The sequence below is a fragment of the Ursus maritimus genome, unplaced genomic scaffold (assembly GCF_017311325.1).
Source record: "Ursus maritimus isolate PB19 unplaced genomic scaffold, ASM1731132v1 scaffold_67, whole genome shotgun sequence".
Classification (NCBI taxonomy): Eukaryota; Metazoa; Chordata; class Mammalia; order Carnivora; family Ursidae; genus Ursus; species Ursus maritimus.
The window spans coordinates 39,653-55,530 of record NW_024426852.1 but is presented as its reverse complement, the minus strand read 5'-3'; the positions used below and the strand labels follow the sequence as shown (position 1 = coordinate 55,530).

Below are 15,878 nucleotides of genomic sequence, written 5' to 3'. Positions count from 1 at the left end.
CATAGGTTCCATTTAAAATTGAGGTAATGTATTTCTTTATGATTACAATTTATTTGAGAAGCATCTGTTGGCTAAGTTCTTAAAGGACTGCTTTACCTGCTGGTTCCTTAGGGAGTAAATAAAAGGATTTAGCATTGGGGCAACAGAGGTATTGAGCACAGCTATACCCTTGGTCAAAGCCACTCCTTCTTTTGCTGAAGTTTTGACATACATGAAAATGCAACTTCCATAAGAAATAGAGACAACAATCATGTGTGAGGAACAAGTGGAAAAGGCCTTTTTCCTTTGCTCAGCAGAGGGGATTCTCAGAATTGTTTTAAGGATGAATACATAGGAAAGAACCACTAATACTAAGGTTACCATGAGCGTGAATACTGCCAGGAAGAATCCCATGAGTTCTAGGAATGCTGTGTCTGTGCAGGAGATCAATAGCATAGGAGAAGAGTCACATGTGAAGTGATCAATGATGTTGGAGTCACAGAAATCCAGTTGAAGTCCCATGATCACAGGTGGAAAAATAATGAGAAATCCAGCCAGCCAAGAGCTAATTACAAGCTGGTTGCAGACTCTGCTGTTCATTATTGTTGTGTAATGCAATGGCTTACAGATAGCTACGTACCGATCATAAGACATAGCAGTCAAAAGAAAAAATTCTGTTGAACCAAGGAGTATGAAGAAAAACACCTGTGCCATGCAAGATTTATAGGAAATGGTCATATCTCCTGTTATAATGCTGACCAGAAATCTAGGAATACAAACTGTTGTGAATGAGATTTCTAGAAAAGAGAAATTCCTAAGGAAGAAATACATGGGAGTTTTAAGGTGAGGATCTATCAGAGTGAGGGTAATAATTGTCAGGTTTCCAGTTATACTTAGTATATAAGTGAAAAATAGAAATAGAAAAATCAAAATATTTAGCTCTGGGTCATCTGTTAATCTCAGAAGAATGAACTCTTTCACAGATGTTTGATTTTTCATTTCTTATTGCTGACTTCTTCCAGGTCTGTAAATGCAAACAAGAAACAATAATTTTTGTGAGTCCAGGATTATTTTTTTATCACTTCTGCTGGCTTAAGAAATATATAAGACATAAAATGGACCAATAAATTAGCCACCAAATTGTACTAAATTCTGAAAATATATATGAGCCAGGACAAAGAAACTTATACCCAGTATTTCCTTATAGACCCTAGCCATGTAACATTGAGTGAGTCACTTGATAGATCTAATAAACACATCTGTATATGAAAAATATGCTTATCATTTTTTAATTTTCTTTTAAAATTTCATATGTGTAAGAAAACTATAAAATATTTTATTTCTATTAAAATATTTTATTAATGACCACATGTTCTAATGAGTTTTCTTAAAATAAAACACTTGAAATTTCTTTTAAAATACTTTCTAAAGCAATTTTCAAGATGTTTCATGCCAGTCTCTGCCTAAATCAGAGAATTAATAACTTAAAAAAGAATCAGGGTTAAAAATCTGAAATTTATATTATCTTAAACAAACTAAGAATTAAAACTTTTCCTTTCTGATTAAATAATAATCTTTTACTTTTTAGAAGATATCAAAAGACAAATTTAAGTGATTTAAGTTACAATTGATTAGAAATGGAAAACAAGAGGTAAGAAGTGAAAATATACTTACAGTTATATATACTCTATAGTAACAATTTGACTTCTCAAATCCAAATGTTCTGTTGCCTTACTTTAATTGAGTGTCAGTGTTTTGAGGCTTTACTTTTACTTTTGGGACATTTTATAGACTTCACAATTTGTTTCTCCTTTAATTTCATTATGCAAGAACATATGTCGAGTGTAGGTAGAATTTGGCAGGATGATCCTCGTGCAGTTAGAGAAAGATGAAACACACTGAAGAATAAGGAGGAAAGCTCATCTCTGAAGTTGGGAGACCTGATAGAAAGTTGACACAGCCCCAGTTGCTGGTAGAAGGTGGCAGCAAAGTATTCAAGAGGTTCTGTCACAGTGGAAACAGGTTTATGGACTGTTCCATGTACGTCAATCCACGTTTAGTATGAAAGGCTGAGACTCAAATGGTCTTGCAAAAATTTTTCATTGGGCAGCAGTATCTCTGGCATAACTCCTTTGTAGAGAGTAAAGCTGAGAGTGTGGAGAGGTAGGCCAGCAGCAAATGGACCTCTGCCCTAAATTTCTACCTGGTAACACGGCAGACTAGAGACTATAGTTTCCTGAATGTGGTAAGACTCTCAAAATAAATACAAAGTAAGAGAAAGAGAAAAATGTGAGATTGAGGCACTAGTTATGTGTGAAATAGGCAAATAGAGGGACAAAGTTGTATATTTTGCTGGTTAACTCATGAAACTCTTAGTTCAAAAGAAGGAGAGGCTCAACCATGAGTGAGAATCAGAAAACAGGTGCACGTATTGGGAGCACTGGGTGTTATAGCAAACAATGACTCATGGGACAAACATCAAAAGCGTAATGATGTTGAATGGTGACCAAATATATAATAATAAATTTAAGAAAAAAAAAAGAACAGGTACAGGAAAGAGGTGAGCTGCATAGGAATGAATAAAAATTTGTGAGAAAGAAAATCCTTGAAATGGAAGGAACTATCCCGTTGCACATATCCAGCACAGCCATTTAGTATCCTTATTTTCCAAAAATTTCCATGAAAATAACAATATCTCAACCATAGATGTAGGAAGATCTCATATATATAACATTCTTACCTGGCTCCCAGTAACTTCTAAATAAAGATGGGTTGTAATTTACAAAAAACAAAAACAAAACAAAAAACCCTTTTTCTTACCTTCCAGTGGGAAAAGTGGTTTTCTAACTATTGTTACCAAAACAGACTGGTTTTATCTGTTTTTTCTCTCCCCTCAAAATAGTCACAGGAGATCTTAACAGGGAAACAATTAAATTGTCTCTGAGAGAGATGTTCCTGAGGAGTATATTTTAAAGTTTACTTGAATAATTTTAATTAAGTAGCCTTTGGGAAATGATTTAAAAAAATTAAATGTCAGAGAGGTGTATAAATGCAGAGAATAAGGAGGAAAAAGCAGTCTTAGAATTTTCATTTGTCAATGTTATATTATTTTTACCTGAGATAAATGTCTGCGAGGCACTATAATCCAAATATGTAAACTTGTGAAGAACCAGAAAACAGCAAGAAGAAAGCCAAACATGATAAAATGTGCTATTCAAATAGTTTGTTAATAAAAATATATTGATAATAAACAAATAAACAACCTATTGGGACTATACCAAAATAAAAAACTTTTTGCACAATGAAGGAAACCATTAACAAAATGAAAAGGTAACCTACTGAATGGGAGAAGATATTTACAAATGGTACATCAATTTGGAGTTAATATCCAAATATATAAAGAAATGATACAACTCAACATCAAATAAACCAAATAATCCAAATAAAAACTGGGCAGAGAATCTGAATAGGTGATTTTCCCAAAGAGGATGTACAGATGGCCAACAGACATGTGAAAATGTACTTAACATCATTAATCATCAGGAAAATACAAATCAAAACCACAATGAGATATCACCTTACAACTGTCAGAATGGCTAGAATCAACAAGGCAAGAAACAATCATGTGTTGCTAAGAATGTGGAGGAAAATGGAACCCTCTCATGCCCTTTGGTGGGGATGTAAATTGTGACAGCCACTGTGGAAAAAAGCATGGAGGTTCCTCAAAGAATTAAAAATAAAAATACCATATGGTTCAGTAATCTAACTACTGGGTGTTTACCCAAAGAAAACGAAAACACTAATTCAGAAAGATATATGCACCTCTACACTTACTGCAGCATTATTCACAATAGCTAAGACATGAAAGCAACCCGGTGTGCATTGATAGATGAATGAATAAAGAAGATGTGATATATATACAATGGAATGCTACTCAGCCAAGAAAAAGAAGGAAAGAAAAAAAATGAGATCTTGACATCTGCAACAACATAGATGGACCTAGAGGGTTTAATGCTAAGTGAAATAAATCAGAGAAAGTCACATACCACTTATACGTGCAATCTAAAACACAAAACAAAGGAATAAACAAATAAATAAAAAAACCAGACTTTTAACTACAGGGAACAAACTAGTGGTTGCCAGAGGGGGGAAATGGGTGGGGGGATGGGTGAAAGAGATAAAGGAGATTAAGAGGCAGAAATTTCCAGTTATAAAATAAATAAGTCATGGAGGTGAAAGCATAGGGAATATAGTCAATAATATTGTAATAATATATAGTACAGTACTTACTGCGGTGAACATTGAGTAATGTATAGAATTGTTGGATCAATATGTTGTATACCTGAAACTAATATAACATATGTGTTAATTATGCTTCAATAAAAAAATAAGTAAACCAATTCTTTGTGATGGAGAATTAAAAAAATCAGCATATGACTAAAGAGAAAGTTAAGAAATCCTCATGTTTTAGAAGGATCAATATTTTTAAGGTATCAATATATAAATGTATTTTAAATGTATTGATAGATTCAACAAAATTCCAATCAAGATATCATCAAGGTTCTTTTTTGAATAAATTTTTTATTTAAGACAGTTTGAGAACTATGGAAAAAATGTGAAGGTAGAGTTACTATATGTCCCCAATACAGTTTCTCCTATTATTAACATGTTAATATGGTAGATTCATTGCAGTTAATGAACTGACACACTTATTGATATGTTGTTAGATTGATACATTATTATTAGCTATAAAGAACCTACTTTATTCAGATTTCCTTGATTTTTACCTAATGTTTCTTTTTTCTGTTCCTGGATCTCTTCCAGGATACTACAGTACATTTATCATCTCCGTAGGCTTCTTTAGATGGGGCACTCTCTCAGAATTTTGATGATCTTGAGAGTTTTGAGAACTCTGAGCAACTAGTTTGTATAATAGACCTCAATGGGGATTTATATACTGTTACTCTAGGATTAAATTAGGGTTATGTGTTTTGGGAAAGAAGCCCATGGTGGTTAAATTTGCCATTTTCATCACAATCATATCTTGAGTTTTTGCTATCAGAATAATTTATTATTGTTCATGTGAACTTTGATCACCTGACTGAAGCACTACTTGTTAGGGTTCTCCACAAATTTGCTGTCCTCCCATCCTGCACTTTCCACATTGGACCCTGCGGAAGGAAGTCACTATGAGCAGCTGACACTGAATGAGTGGGAATTATGCTCTACCTAGAAGATGGAGTATCTGTATAAATTATTTGGGATTCCTTTACATGGGAAATTTGTGTGTTCTTCCCCATTTATTAATTTACTCAATTATTTACATCAGTATGGATTCATGGATATTTATTTTATACTTCTGACTTATATCCAATATTAATTTATTTTGTTGCTTAATTTTTCTAGCTTTGGCCATTGGGAGGCTTTTCAGTTGGCTACTCTTCCATTTGACATCCAACCATCATAGTGTGTTTTTTAAAAATCACTTCCTTATTTTCTGCTACTATAAGATGCTTCAGGATCATCTTATATATTCCTTACCAGGGCCCTCTAATCAGACATTCCTGCAGTAATACCTGGTTACTTTTATTGGAGAATGGTATTAGAAACCAAGGTCCGGGCTCTAGGTGTGTTCATTGCTACCATGGTGTCATTGCTTCTAGAATCTCTAAGAGGAATGTGATCCTAATAACTTGTATATAAATACATAAGTATTACTATATGTAACTTTCCTCCCTTTCTTCTCTGTAACCTCCCACTCCAAAAGTGAGAATCCCGGCTCCACCAACCAACCTCCATTTGCTTATTGTTGACGTTTTATAGTAGGTCTATGATCCATTTTGAGTTAATTTTTGTGAAAGGTCTGTGTCTAGATTTATTTTTTATATGGATGTCCAATTCTACATTTGTGGAAAAGATTTTCTCAGTTTAATTGCCTTTGCTCCTTTGTCAAAGATCAACTATGTGTTGTTCTACTTGTGGAATTTCTATTCTGTTTCATTGATCTTTATGTATATTCTATATTCAATACCATGCTGTCTTCATTAATTTATCTTTACGGTAAGTGTATTGTATTTTACCTTCAATTATTTCTTCTTCAGTGTTCATCTTTTCTTTGTATAGGTAGAATAAGGTTTCTGATATGTATAATTTTCTTCTGCCTGAAGAACTTTTGAAAACTTTCTTGTAGGTCGGTCTGCTGATAATGAATTCATTTAGTTTGTTTGACAAAGTTTTTATTTCTCCTTCACTTTTGAAGTATAATTTAACTGTGTGTGGGTTAGTGGTTTTTCTCTTTAAACACTTGAAATATTTCACTCTATTCCCCTCTTGCTTGCATATTTTCTGATTAAAAGTGTGTTGTAATTTCACCCTTGTTCTTCTCTAGATAAGCTATATTTTTCTTCTGTCTTTCATTTAAAGATTTTCTTTCTGTTTTCTGCATTTGAATATTATATGGATAGTTGAATGTGTGTGTGTGTGTGTGTGTGTGTGTGTGTGTGTGTGTGTCTGTGTGTGTGTTTATCCTGTTAGGTATTCTCTAATTTTCCTGTGTCTGTGTTTTAGTTTCTGTCACTAATTTTGGAATGTTCTACAGCCACTATTTCTTCATATATTTCTTTTTCTCATCTCTCTCTTCTCTTTCTGGTATTCCAATGATGCCTATGTTACAAGTTTGGGTTTGTCCCATATTCTCGGATGCTGTGCTGTAAATTTTTTTCTTTTTTCTCTTGCATTCAGTTTGGTAGGTTTCTATTGAGCTGTCTTCAGGAATCACTGGTTCTTTCCTCTGCTTTCTTCAATCTACGAATATGCCTATCAAAGGCATTCTTCATTTTAGTTATAGTTTTTTTTTTCTAGCATTTCCTTTGATTCTATCTTACAGTTTTCATTTTTGCACTTAATTTTGTCATCTGTCACTGCATGCTTTCTACTTTTTCTTTTAGAGCCCTTACCATATTAATCATAGTTGTTTTCAGTTCCTTGATAGATACCTTTAGCATCTATGTTATATTTGTTCTGATTCTGTAGCTTGCTTTGTCTCTTCAGATGGTAGGGTGTTTTTGTTTGTTTTATTTTTTTTCCTTTGCAATGTGATGAGGTTGTGGGATATCGGTGAGGTGAGGTGAGGTGGAGTCCGGAGTCAATGACCAAGAAAGAATTCTTGAGATGTCTTTGGTGCATAAAGGTAGTTTATTAAAGCATGGGGACAGGACCTGTGGGCAGAAAGAGCTGCACCAGGGACATGAGGAGTGGCCCATTATATATCCATAATTTGGGAGGGGGTTAGGTAGAGCATAAAGTTCTAAGGAATTTTGGAATCAAGGTTTCCAGGACCTTGAGGGGGCTACCTATTGGTGGGGAAAGGTCATTTATTACCATCTAATAAAACCTTAGTCATGAGGCCCTTCAGATGTATATCAGTGGGCCATATGCTTGGGGGATGATTGCCAACACATATCTTGGGGGGGGGAGGTTAGAGATAAAGGAAGTTTCCAAAGGAATTTTTCATGTTAAAGTAGACTTACAGGATCCTTGGGGGGGCGGGGGGGCATCAGGCTAGGATTGCCTTCTGCCCTTAGCAAAGTATTAACATCGAGGCAGTTGAGTCCCTAGAGGAATGTCACTCTGCCTGTCTCCAGGACTTGTCAATGGGCTGTAGGTAGTAAGGAAATGTAATAATTTTTCTTCTGCCTTTGTTTCCCACATCATTCCCCCCTGAACAATTTTGACCCTTAAATCTTTAAGGTTGCTGGAAGGTCTCGTCTTCTGTAACTTCTTCCTGCTGAATAGGCGCGTAGAGATGTCCCTACCTATGGGTCAACATTGGTCAGTTGGGGCTTATATAGATACAGGAGTTACAAAAGGCAGAGGCAGCTGAATCCAAGGGAGACTGCATGTGTAGATCTTCCCAAGTGGAAAGGATCATCTGTTGGCTTGAAGTTACGGCAGTGAAGGAGTCTCGACACCAGGTGGAGAGACATGGGAGAAAACAGCAAGACATGATTAGTATAACAAAATGAAAAAGAAACCCAAATTAAGAGTCCTTTGGTAGTTGACAAAAAATCCTTTTGCAGTCCAGGAGTTTAGTCAATCATTAAAGGAAAGAGAGGGATCATTTAAAGAGCGAATTTAAGTATTCATGTCAGTAACCCAGAAATATTTTGTGATTATCTGGATGTATACGCAGCGCTCTGTTTTTGTGATAGCACAACTTCCACCTTGTGTAGCAGTTAAAAACATCTATTGTCATTCTGTTTTGTAAAACTGCTTCACGTATTTGTATTACTTCAGTATTTAATAGAGAAATGCTATTTCGAGTGTCACTTAGGCTTTGACCATGTACTTAAGGGTAGCTGGGTTTAAAGTCTGACAGGTCTCAAGTATTACTGTAGGCATATCTATAAGCATAGCCTGGTATTTAATAAGTTGGCTTCCTATCATCCATTGGTGGCTTTTGGTCTTGGACCTGACTTGAAGTCACTAAAGTAAGCCACAGTCCCATAGTGAGTTTTGAGGGTCCTTTTACCAGGAGGGCTCTTGAATGCTGGTTAACACCTCTCCTTCTAATTGTACATCCATAGAGGTGGCTTCTAGGATAAATATGATTATGCAGGATGAAACCATTAAGAAGCCATTTTTGTTTGAGGTCTAGCCTTAATATCTTAACAAGGAATCCCTGGCAATGGGGAAAGACTTGTCAAGAGATAAGGGCATCCCCAAGTCATCATCCAGTACAATCACAAGGAAAGTGGGGTCATCCATTACTATGCATTGTGTTTTTGTTGTTGTTGTTGAAATATAAACGGATGTAAATAGGTCATTAGTATGGAGATTTAGGATAATCTTGCTCGGATAATTTTGCTGGTATGTGTTTAATATTTGATGTGGGTGAACCTGTAGGTTGAAGATGTGTTCAGATCTTTTAGTGTCTTTGCTTTTATCTCCCCCTCTGTAAGTATTCTTTCCAAGAGAGAGAAGAGCTCTACAGCTGTATTCCACTGTTATATTGTATATTGTGTGGTGGTAGTTGTGGGAAAAGGGTATTGTTTGAAATCTTATGATTACACTTCAGTATTTTAACCTCGTGTCTCTAAGATGTGATTTTCACAACCATTTCTCTAGGGGTATAATTGTCCCAAACACCCACCTTTGAGTTGAGACATAAAGTTTAGAGAGGATTGGATTGTTCTTTGCCCAGCTGGGGTAATGACATAGTAAAATTCACTGAAAAAATAGGTCTTTGTAATGGAGAACAATTTTGGTGTGTTTTAAAATGGTTACTTTTCCTTTAGCAGGAAGGGATTTTCTTTGTTTTTCACAAGAACCCCTGGAGGTAACCTCCATGAAAGTGTGAGGTCATTCTGAATTCTCTCTCTAATTCTAGTCCACACTCACTCTCAGCAATTTGTCAATACCATTTAAGTATTCCTACCATTTTAAGGCTCTAGCAGTTATATTCGATATAAGCAGATCTCACCCATGACTCTGAATTTGTTCCTCTCTTCCATTTGCAAGGTGGCAGTTTACCCTATGACCTCAGTTCTCAGAAAGGTCAAAGACAAGTTATCAATTTACACTTTGTTTAGCCTTTTATTTTCTAAGAATGGGAATTCAAAGTTCTTTAGGTCAAGCTTAAAATAAAAGTTTTTGTGGTTGTTGTTGTTGATATTACAAGCCTAATCTAAAATTTCTATGGAAAGATAAAAAACCCAAAAGAGTCAAAATAATTTTATTTTGTTATAAATTTTTATATAATAAAATTATTAAGCCATTATTCGTTATATGGTAGATTAATTAAAAGAATATGGTATTGGTAAAAGAAAAGAAGTATAGGACTTGGAGGAGTTAAGATGGCGGAGGAGTAGGGGACCTTTTCAGCCGATCCCCTGAGTCAAGACCAGCCTGAACATCCACGGAATCAGCCTGAGATGCAGGAAGATACATCTGGATTTCTACAAATGAACATCTCCAGCGCTGAGTATTGAGGTATGAAGCGGGGATGCGTGAAACTGCGCACAGATATTGGAAGATAAATGGAAGGGGGAGGGAGCCGCAGCGTTCGGGCACTGGGAAGAGGTAGCCACCTGCATAGGAAGCGGTCGGACTGACAGACTGGCACCCGCGAGAGAGCAGACTGGGACCGTGAGCCAGGGAACACGCTCCACCAGACTGAAACAGAGCTCCGGTGTGCTCACTGGAACCAGACTGAGACCGGTACTCTGGGAGTGCGCAGGGGCAGCTGACGGCTGGCAGCTGGCAGTGTGAGAAACACAAAGGACAGAGACGCACCAGGGGGCTGGGATGCCTGGCATGGGGCGTACATCCCAGGACGCTGCAGGGTTGAGCAGCATCAACAGAAACAGAGTTAAAGTGGCCAGAACATCAGTGGAGAATGGTCCGCGATCCCTCTGTTCTGAGACAGAGGCTGAGATTCGGCCACTGCTGCTCTATCAGAAGAGGCACAGCAAACCGCCAGGGAAAGCCGCCAGAGAACAAAAGCCCGGAAACACCTGCTCACAGGGTGCCCATCCCCATCCCCCCTCGCAGTGGACATGGAGACTCTACCCAAACAGGTTTGCCTGAGTATCAGTGCGGCAGGCCCCTCCCCTAGAAGGCAGGCTGAAAAATCAAGAAGCCCACATCCCTAAGATCCCTATAAAACAAGGGCACACGGCCTGGGCCCCAGTCAATAATTTTGGCTCTGGGGAGCCCCGCAACCTCTCCTCATCAGAATAACGAGAAGGAGAAGTCCCCCCCAGCAAAGAAAAGACAATGAGTCTGTGGCCTCTGCCACAGAGCTAATGGATATGGATATAACCAAATTATCAGAAATGGTATTCAGAATAACAATGGTCGGATGATGTGTAGACTTGACAAAAGTATTAATGAAAATGTTAATGAGAATATAGAATCTCTAAGGGTGGAAATGAGAGCAAATCTGGCAGAAATTAAAAATTGTATGAGCCAAATGCAGTCAAAGCTAGAGGCTCTGAGAATGTAGGTTACGGGAGATTACTGACTCAATGAAACGTTCCAATGTCAGAATCATCGGCATCCCTGAGGGGGTGGAGAAAAACAGAGGTCTAGAAGAGATATTTGAACAAATTGTAGCTGAAAACTTCCCTAATCTAGCAAGGGAAACAAACATTCGTGTCCAAGAGGCAGAGAGGACCCCTCCCAAGCTCAACCACGACAAACCTACGCCACGTCACGTCATAGTGCAATTCGCAAATATTAGATGCAAGGATACAGTATTGAAAGCGGCCAGGGCAAAGAAATTTCTCACGTACCAAGGCAAAAGCATCAGAATTACGTCAGACCTGTCTACACAGACCTGGAATGAGAGAAAGGGTTGGGGGAGCATATTTAAAGCTCTTTCAGAGAAAAACATGCAGCCAAGGATCCTTTATCCAGCAAGGCTGTCATTCAGAATTGATGGAGAAATAAAGACATTTCAGAATCGCCAGTCACTAACCAATTTTGTAACCACGAAACCAGCCCTACAGGAGATATTACGGGGGGTTCTATAAAAGTAAAAAGGCCCCAAGAGTGATACAGAACAGAAAGTCACAGCCAATACAAACAAAGACTTTACTGGCAACATGGCAACATTAAAATCATATCTCTCAGTAATCAGTCTTAATGTAAATGGTTTGAACCATCCCATAAAACGCCACAGGGTTGCAGATTGGATAAAAAGAAATGACCCATCCATTTGCTGTCTACAAGAGACTCATTTCAAACCCAAAGATGCATTCAGACTGAGAGTAAGGGGATGGAGTACCATCTTTCACGCAAATGGACCTCAAAAGAAAGCTGGGGTAGCAATTCTCATATCAGATAAATTGGATTTTAAACTACAGACTATAGTTAGAGATGCAGAAGGGCACTATATTATTCTTAAGGGAAGTATTCAACAAGTGGATATGACAATTATAAATATATATGCCCCCAACAGGGGAGCAGCAAGATACACAAGCCAACTCTTAACCAGAATAAAGAGACATATAAATAAAAATACATTAATAGTAGGGGACCTCAACACTCCACTATCAGAAATAGACAGAACACCCTGGCAAAAACTAAGCAAAGAATCAAAGGCTTTGAATGCCATACTCGACGAGTTGGACCTCATAGATATATATATAGAACACTACACCCCAGAACCAAAGAATACTCATTCTATTCTAATACCCATGGAACACTCTCAAGAATAGACCATGTTCTGGGACACAAAACAGGTCTCAACCGATACCAAAAGACTGAAATTATTCCCGGCAAATTCTCTGACCACAACGCTTTGAAATTGGAACTCAACCACAAAGAAAAATTTGGAAGAAACTCAAACACTTGGAGACTAAGAACCATCCTGCTCAGGAATGACTCGATAAACCAGGAAATCAAAAATCAATTTAAACAATTTATGGAGACCAATGAGAATGAAAACACAACGGTCCAAAACCTATGGGATACTGCAAAGGCAGGCCTAAGGGGAAATGCATAGCCATCCAAGCCTCACTCAAAAGAAGAGAAAAATCTAAAATGCAGTTTTTATATTCTCACCTCAAGAAGCCGGGACAGCAACAGAGGGACAGACCTAATCCATGCATTAAGAAGCAGTTGACCAAGATTAGAGCAGAAATCAATGAATTAGAAACCAGGAGTACAGTAGAGCAGATCAACAGAACTAGAAGGTGGTTCTTTGAGAGAATCAATAAAATTGGCAGACCACTGGCAAGACTTATCCAAAAGAATAGAGAAGGGACCCAAATTATAAAATTATGAATGAAAAAGGAGAGGTCACAACCAACACCAATGAAATTGGAAGGATTATTAGAAACTTTTATCAACAGCTATATGCCAATAAATTAAGCAATCTGGAAGAGATGGAGGCCTTCCTGGAAACCCATAAACTACCAAGACTGAAACAGGAAGAAATTGATTTTTTCAACAGGCCAATTAATTATGAAGAGATTGAAACAGTGATAAACAACATTCCAAATAACAAAACTCCAGGCCCGGATGGTTTTCCTGGGGAATTCTAGCAAACATTCAAAGAAGAAATAATACCTATTCTCCTAAAGCTATTTCAAAAAATAGAAACAGAAGGAAAGCTACCAAACTCGTTCTAATAAGGCCAATATTACCTTGATACCCAAACCAGGCAAAGACTCCATCAAAAAGGAGAATTACAGACGACTTCCCTAATGAATATGGATGCCAACATCCTCAAAAAGATCCTGGCTAATAGAATCCAACAGTACATTAAAAGGATTATCTATCATGACCAAGTGGGATTCATACCTGGGATGCAAGCATGGTTCAACATTCACATATCGATCAGTGTGATACATCATATCAACAAGAAAAGACTCAGGAACCATACGATCCTCTCAAGTGATGCAGAAAAAGCATTTGACAAAATACAGCATCCTTTCCTGATTAAAACCCTTCAGAATGTAGGGATAGAAGGTACATTCCTCAATCTCATAAAAACCATCTATGAAAAGCCTACAGCAAATATCATTCTCAATGGGGAAGCTGGAAGCCTTTCCCTTAAGATCAAGAACAAGAAAGGATGCCCACTCTCGCCACTATTATTCAACATAGTACTAGAATTCCTTGCAACTGCAATCAGACAACAAAAAGGGATAAAAGATATCCAAATCAGCGAAGAAGAAGTCAAACTGTCTCTCTTCGCAGATGACATGATACTCTATATGGAAAACCCAAAAGAATCCACTCCCAAACTATTAGAACTTACAGAGCAATTCAGTAATGTGGCGGGATACAAAATCAATGCTCAGAAATCAGTTGCATTTCTATACACCAATAATGAGACTGAAGAAAGAGAAAAGAGGGAATCCATCCCATTTACTATAGCACCAAAAACCATATGTTACCTTGGAATTAACTTAACCAGAGAGGTAAAGGACCTATATTCTAGAAATTATAAATCACTCTTGAAAGACATTGAGGAAGACACAAAAGGATGGGAAAATATTCCATGCTCATCGATCTGAAGAATTAACATACTTAAAATGTCCATGCTACCCAGAGCAATCTGCACTTTCAATGCTATCCCAATCAAAATACCGATGACATTTTTCAAAGAGCTGGAACAAATAGTTCTTCAATTTGTATGGAACCAGAAAAGGCCCTGAATCGCCAAGGAAATGTTGAAAAGGAATAACAAAGCTGGGGGCGTCACAATGCCAGATTTCAAGCTGTACTACAAAGCTGTGATCACAAAGACAGCATGGTACTGGCACAAAAACAGACACATAGACCAATGGAACAGAATAGAGAACCCAGAAATGGACCCTCGGCTCTTTGGGCTACTAATCTTTGATAAAGCAGGAGAAAACATCCGGTGGGAAAAAGACAGTCTCTTCAATAAATGGTGCTGGGAAAATTGGACAGCTACATGCAAAAGAATGAAACTGGACCACTCTCTCACACCATACACAAAGATAAACTCCAAATGGATGAAAGACCTCGATGTGAGACAGGAATCCATCAAAATCCTAGAGGAGAACATAGGCAGCATCCTCTACAACATCGGCCAAAGCAAACTTTTTCATGACACATCTCCAAAGGCAAGACAAACAAAAGATAAAATGAATTTGTGGGACTTCATCAAGATAAGAAGCTTCTGCACAGCCAAGAAACAGTCAAAAAAACTAAGAGGCAGCCCACGGATTGGGAGAATACATTTGCAAATGTTGCTGCAGATAAAAGACTGGTATCCAAGGTCTACAAAGAACTTCTCAAAGTCAATACGTGAGAACAAATAAAAAAATCATAAAATGGTCAGAAGATATGAACAGACACTTTTCCAATGGTGACATACAAATGGCCAACAGACACATGAAAAAATGTCCAAAATCATTAGCCATCAGGGAAATTCAAATCAAACCCACCTTGAGATACCACCTTACGCCAGTTAGAATGGCAAAAATTGACAAGGCAAGAAACAACAATTGCTGGAGAGGATGTGGAGAAAGGGGATCCCTCTTACATTGTCGGTGGGAATGCAAGTTGGTACAGCCACTCTGGAAAACAGTGTGGAGGTCCCTTAAAAAGTTAAAAATTGAGCTACCCTATGACCCAGCCATTGCAATATTGGGTATTTACCACAAGGAGACAGACGTAGTGAAGAGAAGGGCCTTATGCACCCCAGTGTCATAGCAGCATTGTCCACAATAGCTAAATTGTGGAAGGAACCGAGATGCCCTTCAACAGATGACTGGATTAAGAAGTTGTGGTCCATATATACAATGGAATATTACTCAGCTATCAGAAAGAACGAGTTCTCAGCATTTGCTGCAACATGGACAGCACTGGAGGAGATAATGCTAAGTGAAATAAGTCAAGCAGAGAAAGACAATTATCATATGATTTCTCTCATCTATGGAACATAAGAACTAGGAAGATTGGTAGGGGAAGAAAGGGATAAAGAAAGGGGGGTAATCAGAAGGGGGAGTGAAGCATGGGAGACTATGGACTCTGAGAAACAAACTGAGGGCTTCAGAGGGGAGGGGGGTGGGAGAATGGGATAGACTGGTGATGCGTAGTAAGGAGGCCATGTATTGCATGGTGCACTGGCTGTTACACGCAACTAATGAATCATCGAACTTTACATCAGAAACCAGGGATGTACTGTATGGTGACTAACAATATAATAAAAAAACATTAAAATTAAAAAAAAAGAAAGAAAAGATATATAGATCCAGGGACAGAATAGAGAGTCCAAGAATAGACTCTATTAACTTTTAAAATAGTTGCCCAAAAGATTCAATGACAACACATTATTTTTAAGCAAATGGTGCTGGAAAAATTGGACTTTCATAAGCAAAATCTGAACCACAGCATATATCTTTTATCATATACAA

At 37.6% G+C, this 15,878-nt stretch overlaps 1 protein-coding gene across 1 annotated transcript; it reads right to left on the bottom strand.

Moving 5' to 3' along the window:
* Positions 1 to 978, bottom strand: LOC103681018 (olfactory receptor 6C76-like). Its single transcript, XM_008710510.2, has one exon. It carries the CDS (start codon positions 976 to 978, stop codon positions 43 to 45), a length of 936 nt encoding a protein of 311 aa, XP_008708732.2. The 3' UTR covers positions 1 to 42.
* Between the last annotated feature and the right edge of the window lie 14,900 nt (positions 979 to 15,878).